This window comes from Myotis davidii, unplaced genomic scaffold (genome assembly GCF_000327345.1).
Source record: "Myotis davidii unplaced genomic scaffold, ASM32734v1 scaffold1065, whole genome shotgun sequence".
In the NCBI taxonomy this organism is placed as follows: Eukaryota; Metazoa; Chordata; class Mammalia; order Chiroptera; family Vespertilionidae; genus Myotis; species Myotis davidii.
Genome location: NW_006297281.1, coordinates 683,069 through 703,503, shown reverse-complemented (window position 1 = coordinate 703,503; position 20,435 = coordinate 683,069). Strand labels below are relative to the sequence as shown.

The 20,435-nt window shown below is 47.0% G+C and overlaps 1 protein-coding gene across 1 annotated transcript in view; it reads left to right on the top strand.

The window, feature by feature from the left end:
- The window catches only part of VWA3B (von Willebrand factor A domain containing 3B), a 127,820-nt gene that overhangs the window by 48,468 nt on the left and 58,917 nt on the right, over positions 1–20,435 (top strand). The window contains 7 exon segments of the mRNA XM_015570022.1: positions 1,068–1,193; positions 3,661–3,857; positions 9,294–9,448; positions 12,123–12,261; positions 13,822–13,953; positions 15,176–15,274; positions 18,278–18,460. Of these exon segments, the coding sequence (XP_015425508.1) occupies positions 1,068–1,193; positions 3,661–3,857; positions 9,294–9,448; positions 12,123–12,261; positions 13,822–13,953; positions 15,176–15,274; positions 18,278–18,460 (1,031 nt within the window).

The window sequence follows — 20,435 nt, the reverse complement described above, 5'->3', positions numbered from 1 at the left end:
CCTCCATACCTCTGCACTTTACTTCTGCAGCTCCTGACCCTCAATGTGCTTTTCTCTTTTCTTCTAGTTGTAGAATTTCCACTCCGCCAGCCCTCCTGTAGTTCTGGATGTTGACCGTCTTGTCCTTTTATTGCGTTTCTGAAGTTGTTGTAGGAGGCAGCAATCTCGGTGTTCCCCTATGCCGCCATCTTAGTTTCTCCTCGCCTTTGCATATTTTTATTCTTTATCACATTTGAGTATTATCAGTAATTCACCTTGAAATATCTGGCTGCTACAAATACTTACTTTATAAAGATTTATGATTTATTACAGCCCAGACGTGCAGCTATAGTTTCTGGAGATGACAGCACTTCTGTAGGGATTTCAGTTCTGCTTCCCAGAGGTTATTGAGGAACATGGAAATTTAAAAAAAAATAACTTTAATTTTTCAATTACGTTTGATGTACAATATTATTTTAGTTTCAGATGTACAGCCCAATGATTTGACATTTATATAACTTATGTAGTGATCACACTGATAAATCTAGTACCCATCTGATACCATACATAGTTGTTACAATATTATTACTTTATTGCTTACTTTATATATCCGTGACTATCCTATAACTACCAGTTAGTACTTCTTTTCTAAAAATTTTATTTGTATTTTTTTCAATTACAGTTTATATTCAGTATTACTCTGTATTAGTTTCAAATGTATGGCATATTGGTTAGACAGTCATATACTTTGCAGAGTGTTCCCTCTGAGACTTCCAGTACCCACATGCCACCAGACATAATTATTACAATATTATTGACTATATTCTCTGTGCTGTACTTTATATACCCGTGACTGTTTTGTAACTACTAACCTGTGCTTCTCAATCCCGTCACCTTTTTCAGCCAGCCCCCAACCACTCTCCGCTCTGACAACCATCAGTCTGTTCTTTGTATCTAAGAGTCTGTTTACATTTTGCTTGGCACATGGAATTTGATCTTCTAAATGTTCTAGAAAACTGGCCAGGGAGTGCCAGGCCTGCCTGGACCGCCAGCCACGGCCAGCCACTCACACTGTGTTTCCCTCCCAGGAGCCGGGGTCCGAGAGGATGTGTTTCTCATTTGGAGGGAGATGGAGGAAGCCTGCAGCACGCTGGCCCAGATCCAGAGGCTGGTGGCCGAGCCCTCCAAGTCTGACATGGCCACAACGGAGAGCGGTGGGTACTGCTCATGTCCCTTCTGTGCAAGAGTCAGATCTGCTCTGCTTGGGGTGGGGCTGCTTCCAAGTTCTTTCCCAAGGAGTGCTCCTGAGCCCAACCTGCGGGGAGCATCTGGAGCTGTGGGACGTGTGTTCATGCACATGTGTACATGTGTGTGCATACACGTTTGTGTGTGGTTGTGCATGTGTGTTTTGTGTTTATGAAAATTATTAAATTAAAACTAGAGCTGGATAGTAGTTAAAGCAATAAAAACAGATTCTATCAGGAACTATTGCAATAAGGAAAGAGGTGATGCAAACTAGGCTCAGTTATGAACACAACATGGAAAAGTCGAGATTTATAGCCATGGAGCAGTGTCAGGGTGGGTCAGTAGACAGAAAACCACTGAGAGGAAAGATCAGGAATCAGGGATGTGCGGGGGTGTCGGGGGTGATTTCTGGCTAACCCGACCTGCTAGGGTTCCTGCTGTGGGCAGGCCACAGTGATCAGAGGTCACCTGGGGTATTGAGGGGATTCTGACTAAACTGACTTAGCAGGGTTTTTGCTGAAACGGGGCAATGCAAAGACAAGCAGGAAGTCCCAAGATCACAGTCCAGTTGAGAAGAGGATTCAGAGGGGCCTGAGTTTTGGAGTGAGAAAAAAGTCCTTTGTACCAAGGAGCAGAGTTAAGCGTGACAGCAGATTTCTTGCTGGGAGTGAAAGGACAGTGGGGCCCCATCTTACATTCAGTCCTCTAAATTTTCGATCTCGAATTCTATGTCCCATGAAAATGTACTTCAAAAACAAAGACAAAAATAGAGACTTTTAAGACATACAAAAGATGAAGGACTTTATTATCCACACATCTGCACTGCAGGAATGTTGACGACAATCTCAGGCAGGAAGAGAGAAAAATAAATGGAAATATGGAGCTATGCAAAGTAATAAAGAAACACCAGAAAGAGCTACGTGGATAAATATGTGGTATTTTTCTATTTAGTTATCTTTAAGACAATTAACCATTGGAACAAAAATAGTGTGTCTGTAACAGATGTGTAAGTAAGATGTATGACAATAATAGCATAAAAGCTAGGAGAAAAATAGCAGCATTATCCAGAAGTTCCAAAGATAAACAACCCATATGTCCACTGACAGACAACTGGATAAACAAGATGTGTACTAGTACATACACAACAGAATATTAGCCAACTTTAAAAAGGAAGGAAATTCCAACACATACTACAACATGGATGAACCTTAAAGATATTATGCTAAGTGAAATAAGCCAGACACAAAAATGATAAATATTATATAACTAGAGGCCCGGTGCATGAAATTCATGCATGGGGGGTGGGTGCTATCCCTCAGCCCGACCTACACCCTCTCCAATCTGGGATCCCTCTCACAATCTGGGACCACTGGCTCCTAACCACTTGCCTGCCTGCCTGATCACCCCTAACTGCCTCTGCCTGCCTGCCTGATTGCCCCTAACCACCTCTGCCTGCTGGCCTGATTGCCCCCTAACTGTTCTGCTGCTGTCCTGATTGTCCCCAACTGCCCTCAGATGCCGGCCTAATCACCCCCAACTGCCCTCCCCTGCCGGCCTGATTGCTCCCAACTGCCCTCCCTGCGGGCCTCATTGCCCCTTAACTGCTTGCTCCCCTGCGCCAGTCTGATCTCGCCCCTAACTGCTTGCTCTCCCTCACTGGTCTGATTGCCCCTAACTGCTGCTCCCCTGCCGGCCTAATCGCCCCTAACCATCTCTGCCTCAGAACCTGCCACTATGGCTTTGTCCAGAAGGAAGTCAGATGTCTGGAAGATGTCCAGTTGACCCGGGCTAATTAGCAATTACCCTTTTATTAGTATAGATTCCTCTTATAGGAGGTAAATTTATAATCAAATTTGTAGAGACAGAAAGTAGAATAGTGGTTCCCAGGGACCTGGGACATGTGGAATGAGGAGTTATTATTTAATGGCTGCAGAGTTTCCATTTGGGACACTGGAAGAGTTCTGGAGTTTGATGGTGGTGATGGTTGCACAACAATGTGAATGTAGTTAATGCCACTGAATTGCACACCTAAAAATGGTTAAGTTTAGATTGTGATTGTTTCACCACAACTAAAAACAACAAACCACTGTGGGAACTTGCCCAAGCTAGAAAGTGATGGAGGCAGGACTTGGACCCAGAGCTTCTGACCCCAAGTTTAATGCTCTCCCAAACACACCGCCTTGGTCTATTGGCCATCTCCACCTATGCATGGGGCCAGTCACCTTAGGTAGAGAGGAAGTAAGATGAAGTGTAGCAGGTTCTGGCCTTCTAGTCTTGTGAACTGATTCTTTGCCATCCCTGCTTTGGAAAGCATGCTTCCTGACGTGAGTGGGGTCCCCCAAAGAACACGTTTGAGCGTGGTGAATATTAAGGTGGGGGTGCAATATGAATGGCTGTGTAATCTGAATGGCTAATGAACTGTGATTCCAAAAATAGAGTCAGGAACAACCTCTGTTGGAAGTGAACCAAATCCGGAAGACATGTGGGACTCTAAGAAGTGGCTGCAGAAATATGGCTTAAAAGCCCAAAAGCTGTCATTTTATGATGTCCTTGCTGACTGTTCCTTCCGCCATGCTGATGGAGTCGTTGATATAAAAGCCAAACCCGAGAACGAGTCCATACAGACCAGTGCGGTAAGTGCGCTCCCGCGGGGCCGTGCCTCTCTGGGTGCCCTGAGTAGATAGGCGAGGCCTCCCTCAGGCCCGTGCCCAGGGCAGCACCAGGTTAAAGGCGGCGTGGAGGGAAGCTGGGGTGTCCATGCACAAGGACCGTACACTGCTTCTCACCGTACACTCCCCTGTCGGGGTGGAGGCCAGCTCTGGGAATGTTTTCTAGAGATAAGTGAACTATAAAATAATTATACATAAGCCAGGAGCTGGGCTTGTAATTCAGGCATTAATGCATCTCAGAAATATGCAACATTATTTCTAAGGAGACACCCTGTGCTCCTCCATATTGAATGGAAGAAGGAAACTACTTGTGAAATGCCCACAGCAGGCATCCCTAGGTCCATCTTAAAGATGCACCAATCCTAGTGACTGTCCCCCAGCACTTAGTGCATCCCCCCTGAGCACGAAATCAGATCTGTGGGGGGCCACCCACTGGGAGGGGGTGTGCATGTTGAGGTCTTTTGACAGCTGTAGTTCCGTTGTGCCAGTGGGTCGGGAAGGAGCGCAGCTTCTCTAAGTGCCCGACTCTGGCTCCCAGGGAAGGATAAGGATCTATAGCAGTGGTTCTCAACCTGTGGGTCGTGACCCCTTTGGGGGTCGAACAGCCCTTTCACAGGGGTTGCCTAAGAGCATCGGAAAACACATATATAATTACATATTGTTTTTGTGATTAATCACTATGCTTTAATTATGTTCAATTTGTAACAGTGAAACTGGGGGTCACCACAACATGAGGAATTGTAATATAGGGTCGCGGCATTAGGAAGGTTTAGAATCATTGATCTATAGTAACAGCTCCTAAACACTAACATGCGTGAGTCAGTGGGCCTGGGGTGGGAGCCAAGAATGCGCATTTGGACCAAAGCCTCAGATGATGCGGAGGCTTCTGCTCCAGGGGCCACACGCTGAGAAATGCTAGATGTAAATAGAAGCAAAACTGTCAAAAGTTCAGAATTATGGAAACTAAAAAGTATCACAATATGAAACAGGACATCGGGATAAAATGAATATTCTAAATGTATCTAAACTGAAGAAAAGCTCTTTGAGAAGGTAGGAAAGGCCCAGGTACCCACTGCAAAGTGAAAGCCGAAATGCCAGCAACAGAGCAGACACGACTGGGAGAGGAAGTCGGGGTCCTTCTCAAAGGCAGGCCACTCTATGTATCTCCGATCTCCGGTTCAAGGTCAAGATCGTCACTGAGATGTCTGTCAAGTTGGAGGTGAAAGCCCAGGCTCTCCACCACTCAGGCAGGCTGGCCACGGCTCCTCTGGGAAGGGCCTTTCTCTCAGGCCTGCAGACCACTTGATGTTGTATGTTTGTCCTTTTACTGCTGTGTGCTGACAATGAGCTGCAAGGAGGAAAATATAAAAACGGAATTAGAAGGAAAATGCAGAACTGACGCAGGCTTGTCTCCTGGCAGATATGCTGGCTGCAGAGTAATTGCTGGGTTGTGGGGACATCTCGTCGGTTGCCTCCCCAGGACAGTTTCCTGATTTTGTAGACATCACTCAGTAATGTCATTAGTTCAGGAAATAAGCATAACTAAATTTTCATTTTAAAAGGTACATTAGGCCCTGGCTATTTAAGAATATGAATCCTCAGAGAGAAGGCGGGGAGGGAGGGGGTAGAGATCAACCAAAGGACTTGTATGCATGCGTATTAGCATAACCCATGGACACAGACACCGGGGTGGTGGGGGCTTGTCCCGGGGGTGGGGGAGCATGGCGAGGTGGAGGGGGGGGTCAATCAGGGAAAAAGGAGACATGTGTAATACTTTAAACAATAATCATCATATATAATAAAAGGCTAATATGCAAATTGTCCCCTCAACCGGGAATTTGAGTGGAGTTCAACCAGGGGCCGGCCAACTACCTGCGGCCCCTCCCTCCAGCTGGCCTGGCCCGATTGGCCATATTGGGGTGGGCCGGCTGGACCCTACCTGTGCATGAATTCATGCATCAGGCCTCTAGTAATAATCATAAAAGAATATGAATCCTTCCCATTGGACCTAGCTCACTGCCCCTTCCTGGCCATGCGGAAGTGCCCTCAGGCCTCTCCAACACGGATTTTCTCCTTCCCTCGACAGTTTTATGTGAAATTTTATAGGGAAAGTTTGAATAATTTGGCTTATAAATGAGGAATATTTTGCCTCAATTTTCTTGTGCTAATAAATAATAATGTAGTAAAAGTTGAGAAGTATACAGCGCAGCTATCCTCTTTCCCAAATGTTGATGAAAAAAGGGGACAATTTTATTTTTAGTATTTGGGGCTACATATCTGAAACCAGATTTATGCCTAAAATTGTGATGTGTATAAGGTAGGGAGAACCTGAGGCTGTGAAAGAGGTAGATTATTTAGGGTTCTCCCACACTACCCTGGGCAGGGCCTCACAAACTCTTAGCTATAAAAACCAGTGTGTAGGTACTAATCTAGGAAACTCATTTGCACTGAGAAATAAATGACTAAAAAGGTCTTGCTATGTAGCATTTCCAAGATAATGAGCAGGTGGGAGGAGGAGACAGAATGCGTTTCTAATTAGGACATTTCAGGCAAAGTCTGGTAACATGAAATTTCAGGGCACCTCTGGAATCACATCACAGGCACGGTTGCCTATGCTGCTCACGTACAAAGCCAGGCCTGATGTTCACAAACCCACTCTGGTTGCACCATCTCTTCCTCTAACAAATGTTTATGGAGCCCTTACTCTATACCAGGCAGTCTGGTTTGGTGGAAGGTGCACCAGATTTGGAGCGAGGAGACCTGGGTATGCACACTGTTTCTACCAGTTACTAATTATGAGATGTGGAGCAAATAATTCAGCCTCTTTTGTCTCACTCTCCACATCTGTAGTAGGTGGTGTAAAGTCCAAATGAAAAGAAAAGCATGTCTGAGCACAGTGCCTGGTGCCCAGGAGACATCCAGCCTGCCTTCTTTACTAAACGCATGAGAACTCAGAAATGAGCACTTACGGAATGCCCATGTGCTTTATACAGAAGTGGCATATTTGTGCTCTCATATCACATGTGACAAAGCGAAGTCACAGGGCCTCCGAAAGGTGAGGCAACTAACCTGCCACCTCATGGCAGGTGGAGGCCGGGGTTGAACTCAGAGCTGCTTGGCTCTCACACGGTGCTTTCCCCATTCTGAGACTCTGCTGCCTAACCCTGGATTCACATACCATATGGTTTGGTGTGTTTCTACTTGGAGTGTGTAAGGCACAGCTGGCAGAGGCCGCGTGTTGGGGTTGGGTAGACAGAACTCTCGTGGGTGCCATCCCAGGAATGTGGTGAGAATGAGAGGACATCCTTCCCCCGGGGTTGCGGGGAGATGTGTTTCCCCTCTGCCCACCTCAGCGGCATCAGGGTTGATTTCATCAATGCCCTCAAGCCGGTTCACATCTGTCACCACAGGGCCCCTGAATCTCACTCGTGTGTGGCTCTGACCTCCCTTTCCCGAGCCCCCTCCCTTTCTCCCTGACTCCCAGAACCCGCCCACTGTGCCCTCTGAACCTAGAAGCCATCAGCAAACCCCTGGAGCCTCAGGTGATCTGAGGTGCTCCCTTCTCCTGCTTGTCTGGGTTCTCGCTCACAGACCCTGGGTTCACTCCCCTCCTCCTGTGGGCTGGGGGTGGGCAGGGGTGGGCAGTAGCCTCTTTGCTCCTCTTTGCTGCTTCTTGGTCATCCTCCTGCCCTCTTCCCATGTCATCAGAAGTACCATCCACTACACCTTCTGTGGCTGTCACCTACTGTGATCCAGGCCACCTCCATCAGTGCTTGGCGATTAAGCTTGTGGCTGCTGTCACTGGCCCTGTTTCAATTCCTAGTGATGTCAATACCATGTAGATGGCCCCGACTTTTCATCTCCCTGACCTACATCTCCAACGACATTCTCCTCTGCTCCCTATATACCACTCCTGTCATAGGCTACCATTGACATTGTCATTACAAATAGCTGTGTAATCATAACCCATATAATCAATTCCAAAGGTCCACTGTTTGATCACCTTTTTTAGGTCATTTCCTCTGCTGTCCTAATTGCATCAACCATTCAACCCCACTGGGACGTCCGATTTGTTGTTTCTGCCATCTTTTCTCTGTTCTCTCTATCCGTTAGTCCCTCTCACACATCCTCAGCTACTTTCTCTCTTACATTCTTGCACTCCCTGGCAAAACCCCACCCCTGGTTAAATCCACTTCTGCCATTTCTGCCTTATACCTGTGCAGTGACTACAGTGGGCGAAGTAGGAGAAAAACACAGCCATACGTCTGGCTTCACCTTCAATCCCTGACCTGTAACTTCAGGCGGGTCTTTTGTGCTGCAGCACAGTCCCATGTCCTCTCCCAGTCCACGCAGACTCTCATCCTACCAGACGTCTACCTGCTCCTCCCTCCTCCGCCTTCAGCATCTTCTCCATGCTCGCTCTCAGCAGGCGGCCTTGTTCTCCTTGCACTGACCATTGGAGTGAACATCCATGAACACCTACAAACAGCTACAAATATCCTAGCATCTGTGTCTGGAGGTTCTCTCATTTCTTCTGGGATGGCTGAACTGCCCTTGCTTCTGTCTAAGACCAACCCCTCCATGTGTGCACTGATCCCAATTCCCTCATTCATTCATTCATTCATTCATTCTCCCCCTTTCTAATTCCTATCATCAGTATTGCCCTCATTTCTAGATCTTTTCCATTAGCATATAAACATGGTGTTATTTGTTCCATCTTAAATACAGTCTGTTCACCCTTTACTGGCCTCCAGCTCTGCCTCCTTGGCCTCATTCATCAGCTCCTCTCTAGACTTCAACCCCCTAAGGGTTTTATACATTCCCACTCTCCAATTCTGTGCTTCTCCCACACTCTCGAATGCACTCCAGTCAGGCAAAGGCCCCCTCTCCACCAAAACTCACTTGGAAGGGATACCTGAGTTGTGAATCCAGGGACCAATTCTCAGTCTCTTTCTGTTATCAACACAGGATGTAGTTTGGGTACTTCCTTGAATTCTCTCACAGAAAATGCACTGTCCTGTTTTTCCTTCTGTCTCACTGCTACTCGTTCTCAGCATTCTTTGTTAGTTCTTTCCCAGCTAAATGCTGAAGGCCTCGAGGTGCCGTCCTCAGACCTCTTCCTGTCTGCACTTATCCCCGGTGTTCCCCCGTTGGAAACAGTGGCTTCTCTGGGGCACAGACGGAGTTTCACACATGTTTCTGACATCATCATGACATCTAGCACAGGCCTCCATATAGAGCAGACCCCAGTGCACACTTGGTTGAACCAACAGTGGGATGATTTTACGTGGGAGTGAGTGTGATGAGCTGTATGACTAAGGCAGAGATGGAGGTGCCATCTGGAAACTTTTCGTGGTGGGATGGTTTCTGAGTGGCTCCTGTCCTTTGTCCTTTCCATAGGAGACCAACAGGAAGACAGTCCATGCAAAATACTGTAGCAGATTTGTCCACGCGCCCTGGAAGGACGGGAGCTTGGTCCACGTCTGCGTTACCAAGGAGAAGTGCACATGGTACACCGAGAGAATCCATGCGGTCCTAGCCCAGATCCGGCGCAGGTTGGTGTGTTTGCAGAGGGTACAAGAGGTCTGGCCTCTCTGAATTCAAATCTGCTTGACCTCTTTGTAAAAGCGTAACCAAGAGAAATGGCCAGTAAACATGTTAAGTCAATTTGCTGGTGGCCTTGTTGTTAATACCAAAGGGTGATGTTTGGATTCAGATTCTTAAAGACAGCAAAGGTGTAGTTAACATGCTGGTTGTGCATCACTATAGGTGGCTAAGGAGCGCTTCTCCTCAGAGTTATGGGTGAAGGTATAGCGAGACTGTATTCCATCTGTCCTCTTGAATATTATACTTCAGGGCAACTGTTACAATGTGAAACATTTGATTATAGTGGAAAAATTTATATGGATACTAAAGGCCCGGTGCACGAATTTGTGCACCAGCCTCAGCCTGGCTGGAGATCAGGCTGATTGGGCTGTCTCGCCCAGTCCCAGTCGGGCTGGCTGGGGGGAGAAACCACAGGAGGTTGGCCGGCTGAGGGAGGTTGTTCAGTTGACCAGGCCTAAAGGTCAATTAGGCTTTTATATATACAGATATGCTTTTTAGAAATCAACTAAAAATAACTTCATATGGTCCCTCTCCACCTTGCTGTTAATATCTGCTGTGGCCTCAACCTCAGACCCCTGGGAATGATCCACCTCATGCTTTCACCTCCTGAGGCAGGGACAGCTCCAGGGGTGGGCAAACTTTTTGACTCGAGGGCCACAATGGGTTCTTAAACTGGGTCGGAGGGCCGGAACAAAAGCATTGAGGCCGTAGTTTGCCCACGGCTGGCTTAGACCATGAGGACCAGATCCATTCAGGTGCATGGGCTCCAGGGTCAGAGAGAGCTGGATTCTAATCCCCGCTCTGCACTTGCTGTGTGACCCTGGGCAAGGCTGTTGATATTTTTGTGCATCAGTTTCCTCGATTATAAAATGGGAATATAATGCCATTTAGAAATGTGTTCTATGGATTAGATTAGAGACTAAATGTAATGAGTATAGGCAAGGACCGGCCTGCAGTAGCTGCTTGGAAATGAGAGTTCCCTACTTCCTTCTGTGTTCTCTGCTGTAAAGGTATAGGCTGCAGACACCTGTCTCCATATTGTCTTCGGAGCCCCAGCTTCTCAAAACCCAGTTGGTAACGGGTTATTGGTGAAGGGTTACTCAGAGAAACGATTCCTTATGTCTGAGTCATCTCTGCCTATAGTTTCAAGGTTGACTTTTGGGGAGAGTTGTTTGGATTTCAGGTCTGGGAAAAAGGATGCTACTTAGGAGTCATTCTGCCTGGCAGCTGCCAGGGCTTTTGTCCGTCTTGTCACACCGGGTTTGTTGGAAAGTCTTCTCTCCTTCTCTGTTTCCCGTGGAGAATTGGTATCATCTCTCCCTTAAATGCTTGTGGAATTCACCACTGAAGCCGTCTGGGCCTGGAGTTTTTCTTTGTGGGAAGGTTTTTAATTATGTATTCAATTTCTGTTAATGCTCATAGAGCTGATATTGGTAACTTGTCCTCTTTATTTTCTAAGCAGTCTGGCTAGAGGTATCCACTTTATTCATCTTTCCTCTTGGTTTTGTTGTGTGTTTTTCTCTGCAGGGTTTTCTCCTTTCAATGCCATTACTTTTTACTCTCACCCTTTTTATTTATTTCTTTTCCCTTACTTTGGATTTAAGTATCTTAGAATGGATATCACCAATTTGAAATCTTTCTTTATAGTGTAAACATTTATTTTTATTTGTTTGTTTTGCTTTTATTTTATCATTTTTTATTTTTTATTTTTATTGATTTCAGAGAAGAAGAGAGAGATAGAAACATCAATGGTGAGAAAGAATCATTGATCGGCTGCCTCCTACATGCCCCCTACTGGGGATCGAGCCTGCAATATGGGCATGTGCCCTTGACCAGAATGAAACCCAGGACCCTTCAGTCTGTAGGCCGACACTCTATCCAGCTAGGGCATAAACATTTATTTTATAAACTTTCCTCTGAGTAGCTCTTTAGCTGTCTCTCACAAATTTTATTGTGCTGTATTTCATTTCATTCAATACTCTCCAGCAGTGTCTGTCCTACTAATTCTAGTTGCCTAGACCTTGCTGAACTCTGAACTCAGTTTCGGGTAATTTTTATTCACTGCTCCCTCGCCCAGGCTTTGCCTGCAGCCATGAATTTAAGTTTGCTTCCTGTGATGGGAGCCCAGCCTGTCCCCAGAAACAGCCCTGCACACACAGCAGCCTGGTGCGTGGTCGCTGCAGGGGTCTGGGGCGCCTGGCACTGTGCATGAGGTCCATCGAGGCTCCAGGAATGCGCTCGTGTTACCAGCGGACTGTGATCAGCAGGGCTAGAAGGAAAGCGGTCTGAAGTCAGAGCTGAGGGCTTCAAACTCTCAGATGACTGCAAATAATTCACTTTTGACTTTGGAACCCAGTATTGCATTTATTTTCTGTTCCATTCATTTTCCTGGTTCTGTTTTACTTGGAATGATGATGGTTAGGGGAGGGGAGTCAATGAGGGAACCAGCCCAAATGTAGGATTGTCCACAGAAACCCTTCAACATGAGTAATCCACCCACAGGAGATTGAATTTAACAGCGCAGCCCAGCTCTGGCCTCTGCAGGCGTCTCATGAAGCTCTTAGGAAGGTGCTCTCGCTCCACAGGCCCTAACCATTCACGTTCAAACTATTTCCTGCCTAGGATTGAATGGCTACAGGCTGGGAGTCGAATCCTCTTTGGGAAAGTGTATAAGGACTGTGTCTACATCCTCATTGATACGTCTCACTCAATGAAGGGCAAACTGGACTTGGTGAAGGACAAGATCATCCAGTTTATGCAGGTTAGATGAGCTGCCAGCCCATGCATTGGGGATTGTGTGTCATGAAAACATCTCCACTGGTCTCACTGCTGTGGGAATGGGAAGTGCACCGGCAAGGTCTGCACTAAAAAAATCCACAGGAAAGGCAGTCATTTCAGGAAAAGGCTCCTTTCACTAGAGAGAACCGCCCGTTCTCCTTGGCAAGCAGACTTTCCTTTGGCGGGTCCTTTCTGTAATACGTGGCTCATCAAGGGAGTTTCTGTGTCCACTGCTGCAGGTTTTCTCTGTCCTGAATTCTGTGCGTGCACACACCTTCATGGTTTTCATCTGTAGGTCACACTGGAATTTTAATTCCCAGTGGGTGAAGGTGCTATGTGTGCACAGACACAACCTGGCAATCAGGAGCGTCCTGTGCTCACTCCTGTGCTGCCTCTGGCTTGTAGGCCTGAAGCAGACACTGTGTGTCCTAACCCCAAGCTCCCACACCTGGAAATGGGCAACACAGCACTGTCACGGGCCGGCAGTAGTGAGGTATTAACCACAGAAAATAATGGGGGAAGGGGGGAGGCATGGACAACTACAAAGTGCAGCTTCTCATTGGGAAGACCTGTCGGAGAAATAGGGGCTGATGGGAGGCAAGTGAACAGAGGAGTTATGGAGTCATAGCCCTGCCAGAAAGATGGCCAAAGTGGAACTCTGCTTCGATTTCTTTTTCTTAAGCATGTTGCATTTAGTGAGAGCACTTGGTGTATCATTAATATCAGTCTTAGAGACAACATTGAATGTCACACTATATATAAACATCCTATATAATAAAAGAGGGATATGCTAATTAGCCCAGATATGCCAATTAGCCACAACTGGATATGCTAATTAGTCGTGACCAGTATGCAAATTGACCATCACTCAAACACACAAGATGGCCGCCCCCATGTGGCCACAAGATGGCCAGCAGGGGAGGGCAGTTGGGGGCAACCAGGCCTGCAGGGGAAGGCAGTTGGGGGCAATCGGGCCAGCAGGGGAGGGCAGTTGGGGGCGACTGGGCTTGCAGGGGAGGGCAGTTGGGGGGCAACCAGGCTGCAGGGGAAGGCAGCTGGGGGAGATCAGGCCAGCGGGGGAGGGCAGTTGGGGGTGATCAGGCCGGCAGGCAGAAGCGGTGAGTGGCAATCAGGTAGGCAGGCAGGCGAGCAGTTGGGAGCCAGCGGTCCTGGATTGTGAGAGGGATGTCTGACTGTGGGCATCCCCCAAAGGGTCCCAGATATGAGAGGGTGCAGGCTGGGCTGAGGGACACCCCCACATACACACACACATGAATTTCATGCACCGGGCCTCTAGTATACATATATGATACATAGTGTATATTCATGCTTATATACATTTGTAAAGGTTTACTATCTAAACTGTGTATAACTTACTAAAAGCCTCCTGTACCAGAAAAGATTTTCTCTGTTGAATGTAAATTTTACCTTCTAGAACTGAAAATAGATATCATGGTGATTAAAACTTATCAAACCATGACCTGTCCTAATATTTTCTTACATATGAGTGGTTTGATGGTTAAGTAGTAATTGTCTCTTACAGGAACAGCTGAAATTTAAAAGGAAGTTCAATTTTGTGCAGTTTGATGCTCACGCAGTTGCTTGGCGGGAAAGACTTGTTGACATCAATGAAGATAACTTGCAAGGGGCTCGGTCCTGGGTTAGAAACATGAAGGTGAGAAGGAGGCGGGGCTGGGAGAAGCAGCCGCTTGATCCCTGCTGCGCTGATCCTGGGAACGTGCTTTGAGCTGCGAGGATGGCAGTGGCTTCACACACTCACCTGGTTTCCTCAGGCCACATGGGCCCATCTCGGTGGTCGGTGTCTTTCGCGGGGGTGGGCCTCTCCGCAGCTCCGAGCCCAGGCCAGCCCGTTCCTCCACAGGTGTCGAGGGCTTGTTGCTCCCTCCTTCCTTCCTCGGCTGTGCTGGTTCCCACTGGGGCCCAGGGGTGGCAGGTGCCCTTCTCCCCACTCCACCACCTGCAGACTAAGGCTTTGGGTCTGTGGGGAGGCAGAGGGAGGGTCTCTGGGGATTCAGGCTGCTGTTCCTCTCCCCCATCCTGCACCGTGAAGGAGACATTCTTGGGACTCCCCCAGGCTCTTCTGTGAGCACCTGGGGGTTTGGGTGAAAAAGCCGAGAGCACAGATTCCCCTGTAGCTGTGCATCCAGGCCGAGTACCCCTGGGCAGCCTCCACCGATTCGCAGTCATCCCAGAAAAACTCTTCTAACGAGTGTCTGGCTGCGTCCTGGCCCGGAAAGCCAGTGCGCCCCGCCTGACTGCAGGTGCCGCCCGCCCCGTATTTTGGCCCGTTGCTGCCCTGTGCCCTCTGGTGGGTGTGACAGCTGTCCGGGGCCTGCCACTTGTCTGGCATTTTCACTGCGAGTTTGGGAGTGGCACTCCTGCCAGTGCCCCGCATCCCTGGGCAGAAACCACAAGAGTTTTTAAAACTTACAGTTTCTTTGTTGAACCTCCTGATTGCTAACGATGGCTCACTCGTGTTTGTGAACACGGGTGTCAGGAATCAGTCCTGGTTTGAAACAAACATATCCCCGCCGCCGGGGTGAGCTCAGGCTGCAGGGTGAAGCCATGCTGGCAGCTGAGTGAGCAGTGGCTGCGTTAGTGCCTCACAGGGACCTGCACTCAGAGCTCTGCTGTCAGGACAGGGAGGCCCGGCCCTGGCTTCCCGCAGCCCCGGGACCTTGGAGAGAGGCCTGACGGCTCACCCAGGGGCCGGCTTCTTGGGATGCCTGGGCTTAAACTATTATCTCAGTATCATTTTCATGCATCTTTTATTTCACAAGCACTTCCCTTTCTTTCTGGAAGCAGAATGTAACATTGGTTTGAGATCTTTCTTGAGATTCAAGTGCGTGTGGGCTATCTCTCCCTCTTTTCTGTAGGTCGGGAGTTCCACGAACACTCTGCATGCCCTGCAGGTTGCTTTTGCTGATAAAGAAACACAAGCAATCTACCTTTTGACAGACGGGAGACCTGACCAGGTACTGATCGGAGCTGGGGACAAAGAGGGACTCCCCAATGCCCTGACACTCGATGCGGGGAAGGGGTTGGGACCTTTTAACCTGCCACCTAAAAGCTGTGGAAAGGTGTTTCCTTGGCTGAGGGTCCCCGAACCGAGGTGAGAAAATACTGGAGCAATTCCTTTGTCTAAGGAAGCACTGAGGACAATGTCTGTGGCCCTGAGTGCTGTCTGGTTAATGGCCACACACCCACAGGCCTGGAGACCGAGCCATGTAAGGAGCTCTCCGCCTTCCACTGAAGTCGGGTTTACATTTTTTATAAACGAAGAGGGAGACGAGTCTTTTTCGTTTTTCCTCCGGGGACTCTGAATCTAAACATGTCACTGCACACGCCCTTCGTTTTACCCCTATGTTGACTCGGTGATCATTTAAAGGGAAGCATGCCTTGCTGGCGAAATGTCCTTTGTTCTGTTTAGCCTGACTGGAAATATTTGAAAGTTTCAGCGGAGTCTGTTCTTCTTTTGAGCTTTGTGAATGGAAGACTAATGCCATGGGCATTAAGTAAATACACACATTTGCAGGCCAGGCCATGTAAATTAACCACTGGAGTGATTTGGTACCCACTCGTTTCCTTCATTGTGAGCTGTGTGCATGTGAAGACAGCTGGGCCAACAGTGTACAATGCCCTTGTGGTACAATAGCCAGTGGTCCAGGGGTTACATAGCAGAGCAGCTGGGCTCGCCGCGGCGTTAGACTTACTGTGGCCGAGACCGTGTATGTAAAGTTGTACTTGACATGACTTCCCGTCCACGTCACTGTACTTTCTCTCAGAAGCAGTGTTGTGCCCTGTGATGTTCTACGTGTGGCACCAGGTGTGAGGCTGCAAAGATGCCTCGGTCCCTGCTTAGGGAAGCGGGCACTGCAAGGGACGTGCAGGGGCGTCCAGTAACCCGACAGATGGGCGTGCTGGTGCTCTGCGATGTCTGAGCGAAGAGAAGCCAGGCACGTTTCCACCGAGGAGGGGACGTCCCGCTGCGTCCGGAAAGAGAAGGAATGTTGTAAACAGAGGAGGTGGCTGGTATCCTGGGTAGAAGGAGCAGAGGGGCTGTTCGGAGAAACAGTGTGAGAACAAGGCAATGAGAGAAGAGTGCCAGGCAGAGCCTCAAGTTAGGTTGGGGAGATTGTGAAGGTCCTAGACGGCCACCTGGAAAGGGTGGGGTTCACCACAGGTGGGGAGGGTGCTCAGAGGAGCGTATGGTTCTGTCCACTGTGCGTTAGACACATGCCTGTCGGTGCCAGGGGCAGAGAGACCTTGATCACTGGTCAGGAGCCACCTCGGGTAGGAGCACCAGAAAGGGGGACAAGGAGACTCTCTTCTGAGATGAGATCATGGAAGTGGCTCAAAGGACTCGGTGACCGATTTGGGAGGGGCTTGTGGGGCCGGCCGAGTGAGGAGAAGTGGGAGCAAGGGAGAAAGAGGTCAAGCTGACTGATTTCTGGTTCTAACGATTATGTTGTCAACTGACTTGATTTAATGAAGGTTTGGAGGTTGCTGGTGGAGGAAGCCGCGTTTGAGCACTTGTAGTTCCTGGACGGCCAGAGCCCCTAGAAACGGGGGCTGGGAGCCTGACTTGAAAGTCATCTGGACAAGAGGTCCTTTCTCCTTAGCAAACTCCCACTGATTTTATTGCAACTTAGAAGATATAGACCAGCATAAGCATAAGAAAGAACAAAAGTGAAATCATTCACAAGTCAATTTTGCTTTTAAAAAATCTAATATGTGCAAATCTTTCAAGTCATGAGAAATTCTTAAGAAACGTCATTCTCAATGACTGCACCATATTCCACTATAGATTTCATAAAACATCCACCTTCAAAATTAACTTTGTTTATGTGATCTTTGAATAGTAATACACTGGCATGGTGTAAATTACAAAGGTACACAAGAACATACAGAGAAAATTCTCCTTCTACTTCCTGTTCACCAGCTAAGAGGCAATGGATGTTACCAGGGTCTCCTCTCTTCTTTCAGAGATAGTTTGTTTGCCAGCAGATATGTACTTATACATATGTTTTCTTTAAAATATACAAGTGGCAGCATGTTACACCACAGCTCTGAGGACCTTTATTAATAAAACAATATAAAGAGCTTCCTCATTATCTTATAGCTGCCTACTATTCTTTCACGTGGCTACTTAGCCATGTCCCCTGAAGATGGACATTTTGGTTGTTTTCAATCTTTCTGTTATGAACAACGTTGCAAAAGTAACTGTGCCTACTAGTATATATCGTTGTGCACATGTATGAGTATGTGTGAAGGGTAAATTCTGAGAGGTGGGCTCAGGCAAAGATATATGTTTTGATAGATACTGCCAAATAGCACCCCCCTCCCCAAGATGTAGCAAATAACACCCCTGCTAGCAGGATATTGAATCTACTTCACAAGATGCTGTGAGGATTAACTGGGACATTGTGCCCCAACAGAGTGCCCAGCACACAGAAGGACACTTAATGGCTCTTTGTTTGCTCTCTGTGGGAGACACACTGACCATGGCTTGTCTGAAGCTGGAAATTGCTCTGTTGGCAGAGATCTTTGGAAGCCCCATGAATATCCAGGGTCCCCACTCTGTGGAATCCTTATTGTCAGGAAGTTCTATTCCTGGCCTCTGACTGCAGTCCTGTAGGGGTCTCATGCATAGCCCAACATCCTAAGTTTAGGCGCACCTAAAGCTGAGGGACTCGGTTCGTTAATGTTTCTCCCGGATTCTTTCTCCCACCCTCAGACAGTGAGGATCATGTCCTTGGTCTCTGTGCTCGCACTGTCTGGCAGTGCTGGCTTTCTGTACTGACTTGAATTGATACCTTGCTAAGGAAGCCACTCACTGCTTGCTACATAGGAAATTACCAGCTGAGGTTTTACTATCTTCGAGCAAATGCTAAGGGATTTTACATCTTTTTTTTCTCTTTCTCTTTTTCTTTCTTTCCATCTCCTCTTCGCCTCTCTCTCAAAACTTATCATTTCAGCCACCTGAAATGGTTATAGACCAAGTCAAAGTTTTTCAGAAAATCCCTATTTACACCATTTCCTTCAATTACAATGACAAGATGGCAAACGACTTTCTGAAAGAACTTGCTTCTTTAACTGGAGGAGAGTTCCATTCCTACCAATTGGGCCCCAAGGATGCCTGTCCTCCGAAGGCTGAGCAGGTAAGAGCTTGATGAGCTGAGAAGAGTGTTCACTTAACTGCACGTGACAGTCCGGAGGCCCAGGAACCACATCTTAACTGGGAAAACAGCAACCATAAAGCCATTGAAGTCGCGCGAATGGCTCCCTTGACCGTGAGTACACCAGTGTCTGTCAGGGACCCCTGGGCTAGGGCACAGGTGAGCATGCAGATTCCTGAATCTCCCTCCGTAACTACTGAGTCAGGCTCGAGGCACAGAACCCCAAGGCCTTGCTATATTTTGTTTTCTGCTCAGGTTTTTATTGTGGAAAGTTTCAAACTTAATAAAAGTAGAAGAGTACTCATCCCCCCATGACCCCATCAGTCAAATTAAACAATTATCAACATTTTGCCAAACTTCAGGAATCTGTATTTTTAACAAGCAACCCGGGGGATCTATATGTGAAATCTGTTAGCCACTGCTGTTTATGGACATATGTGGGATACTTTCAAAAAAATTCAGATACTAGGTAGTTGTCTTCTAACTTCTTTGACTATATAACCACGTGACCATCTGATGAAGCAATTCACTCTAATGGGCTAATGGGAGAAAATAAATAAGATTCTATTTTTAAATTTTCCAGTCTTGACCTGAGGATATATATTTCAAGAATGCCCTTTTCGAGAATGTGTTTTTCATCTCATTGTCGGTCCTGAGGAGTGAGCCAGAATGCTGATTAGTACTTGCATGTGATGAAACTACTGGATTCTGGGGAATGAATCATCCAAGAGGATTGTAGGGAACAGAACTCAGAGTCCACACAGAGATGGAAATAGTGACTATTCCCATAAACTAGACTGGAACACCTTATTGCTCTATGGGCATTGGCTGGAGTATGCAAAGAGGTCTTGCCTCAGTATTGGGAGCAACCAAACACTGATCCAGCACTGCCTAGGAAATCTTAAATGCAAGAACCAAAAGGACCAAAATGTTTCCAAAGATCTGTACTGAATCCCCGAACAAACCTCAAGAATAAGTATAGGAAAGCAAAAATGTCCACCACTCAACAAGTGAAATTGAAAATGTCTGGTATCCAATCAGGTAGTACAGGTATGCAAGAAGCAGGAAAATACAGGTGCATAATGAGAAAATGTAAGCAGAAAAATAAAGACATACCCATCACTAGCTCAGATGTTAGTGCATTAAAACAGTTAATGTTATTGTATTAGATACCTATGCAAAGTTAGGGAGAAACATGGATGATACAAGTAAGATACAAATTGAACTTGTAAAGATGAAAACTACAGTGTATGAGATGAAAAATACATGGAATGGGATAGACAGCAGATCATATGTTGCAGAACAAAATATTGAAACTATCCAAATGTCATACAGAGAAGAAAAAGAATCAAAACAAAAAAATCAAACAAAAAAAGAGGTATCAGTGAGCTGAGGAAAAGTCCAAGTAGTCTACTAAATGTGTAATTGAAGAAATAGTGGCCAGAAATTTTCCAACTTGGATTAAAGCTATAAACCCACAGATCCAAGGAACGTACTGAATCCCAAACACAAGAAATATAAAGGAAACCACCCTAAGTCACATCAGAATCAAACTGCTCAGAAACAATGGCAAAGAGAAGAGAATAGGGAGAAAGAAGACATGCTATGCACAGAGGAATGGTACACATAACGATGACAGTAGGCTTCCTGTCACAAATGATGCGAGTGGAAATACAGTGGAGTAACAATTTCTTAAAGTTCTGAAAGAAAAACCTGTCATTGTATAATCTATTTGTTTGAAGAAACTATATGTTCTTTCAAAAAGGAAGCTGAAATAAGACTCTTAAAAATATACGAAAACCACCCCGGTCATTGTGGCTCGGTTGGAGCATTGTCCTGTACACCAAAAAGATTTCAGATTAGATTCCTGGTCAGGGCACATGCCCAAGTTACAGGTTCCATGGTTGGGATGCAACCAATCAATGTGATGTTTCACTCTCACATCCTTTACATGGAG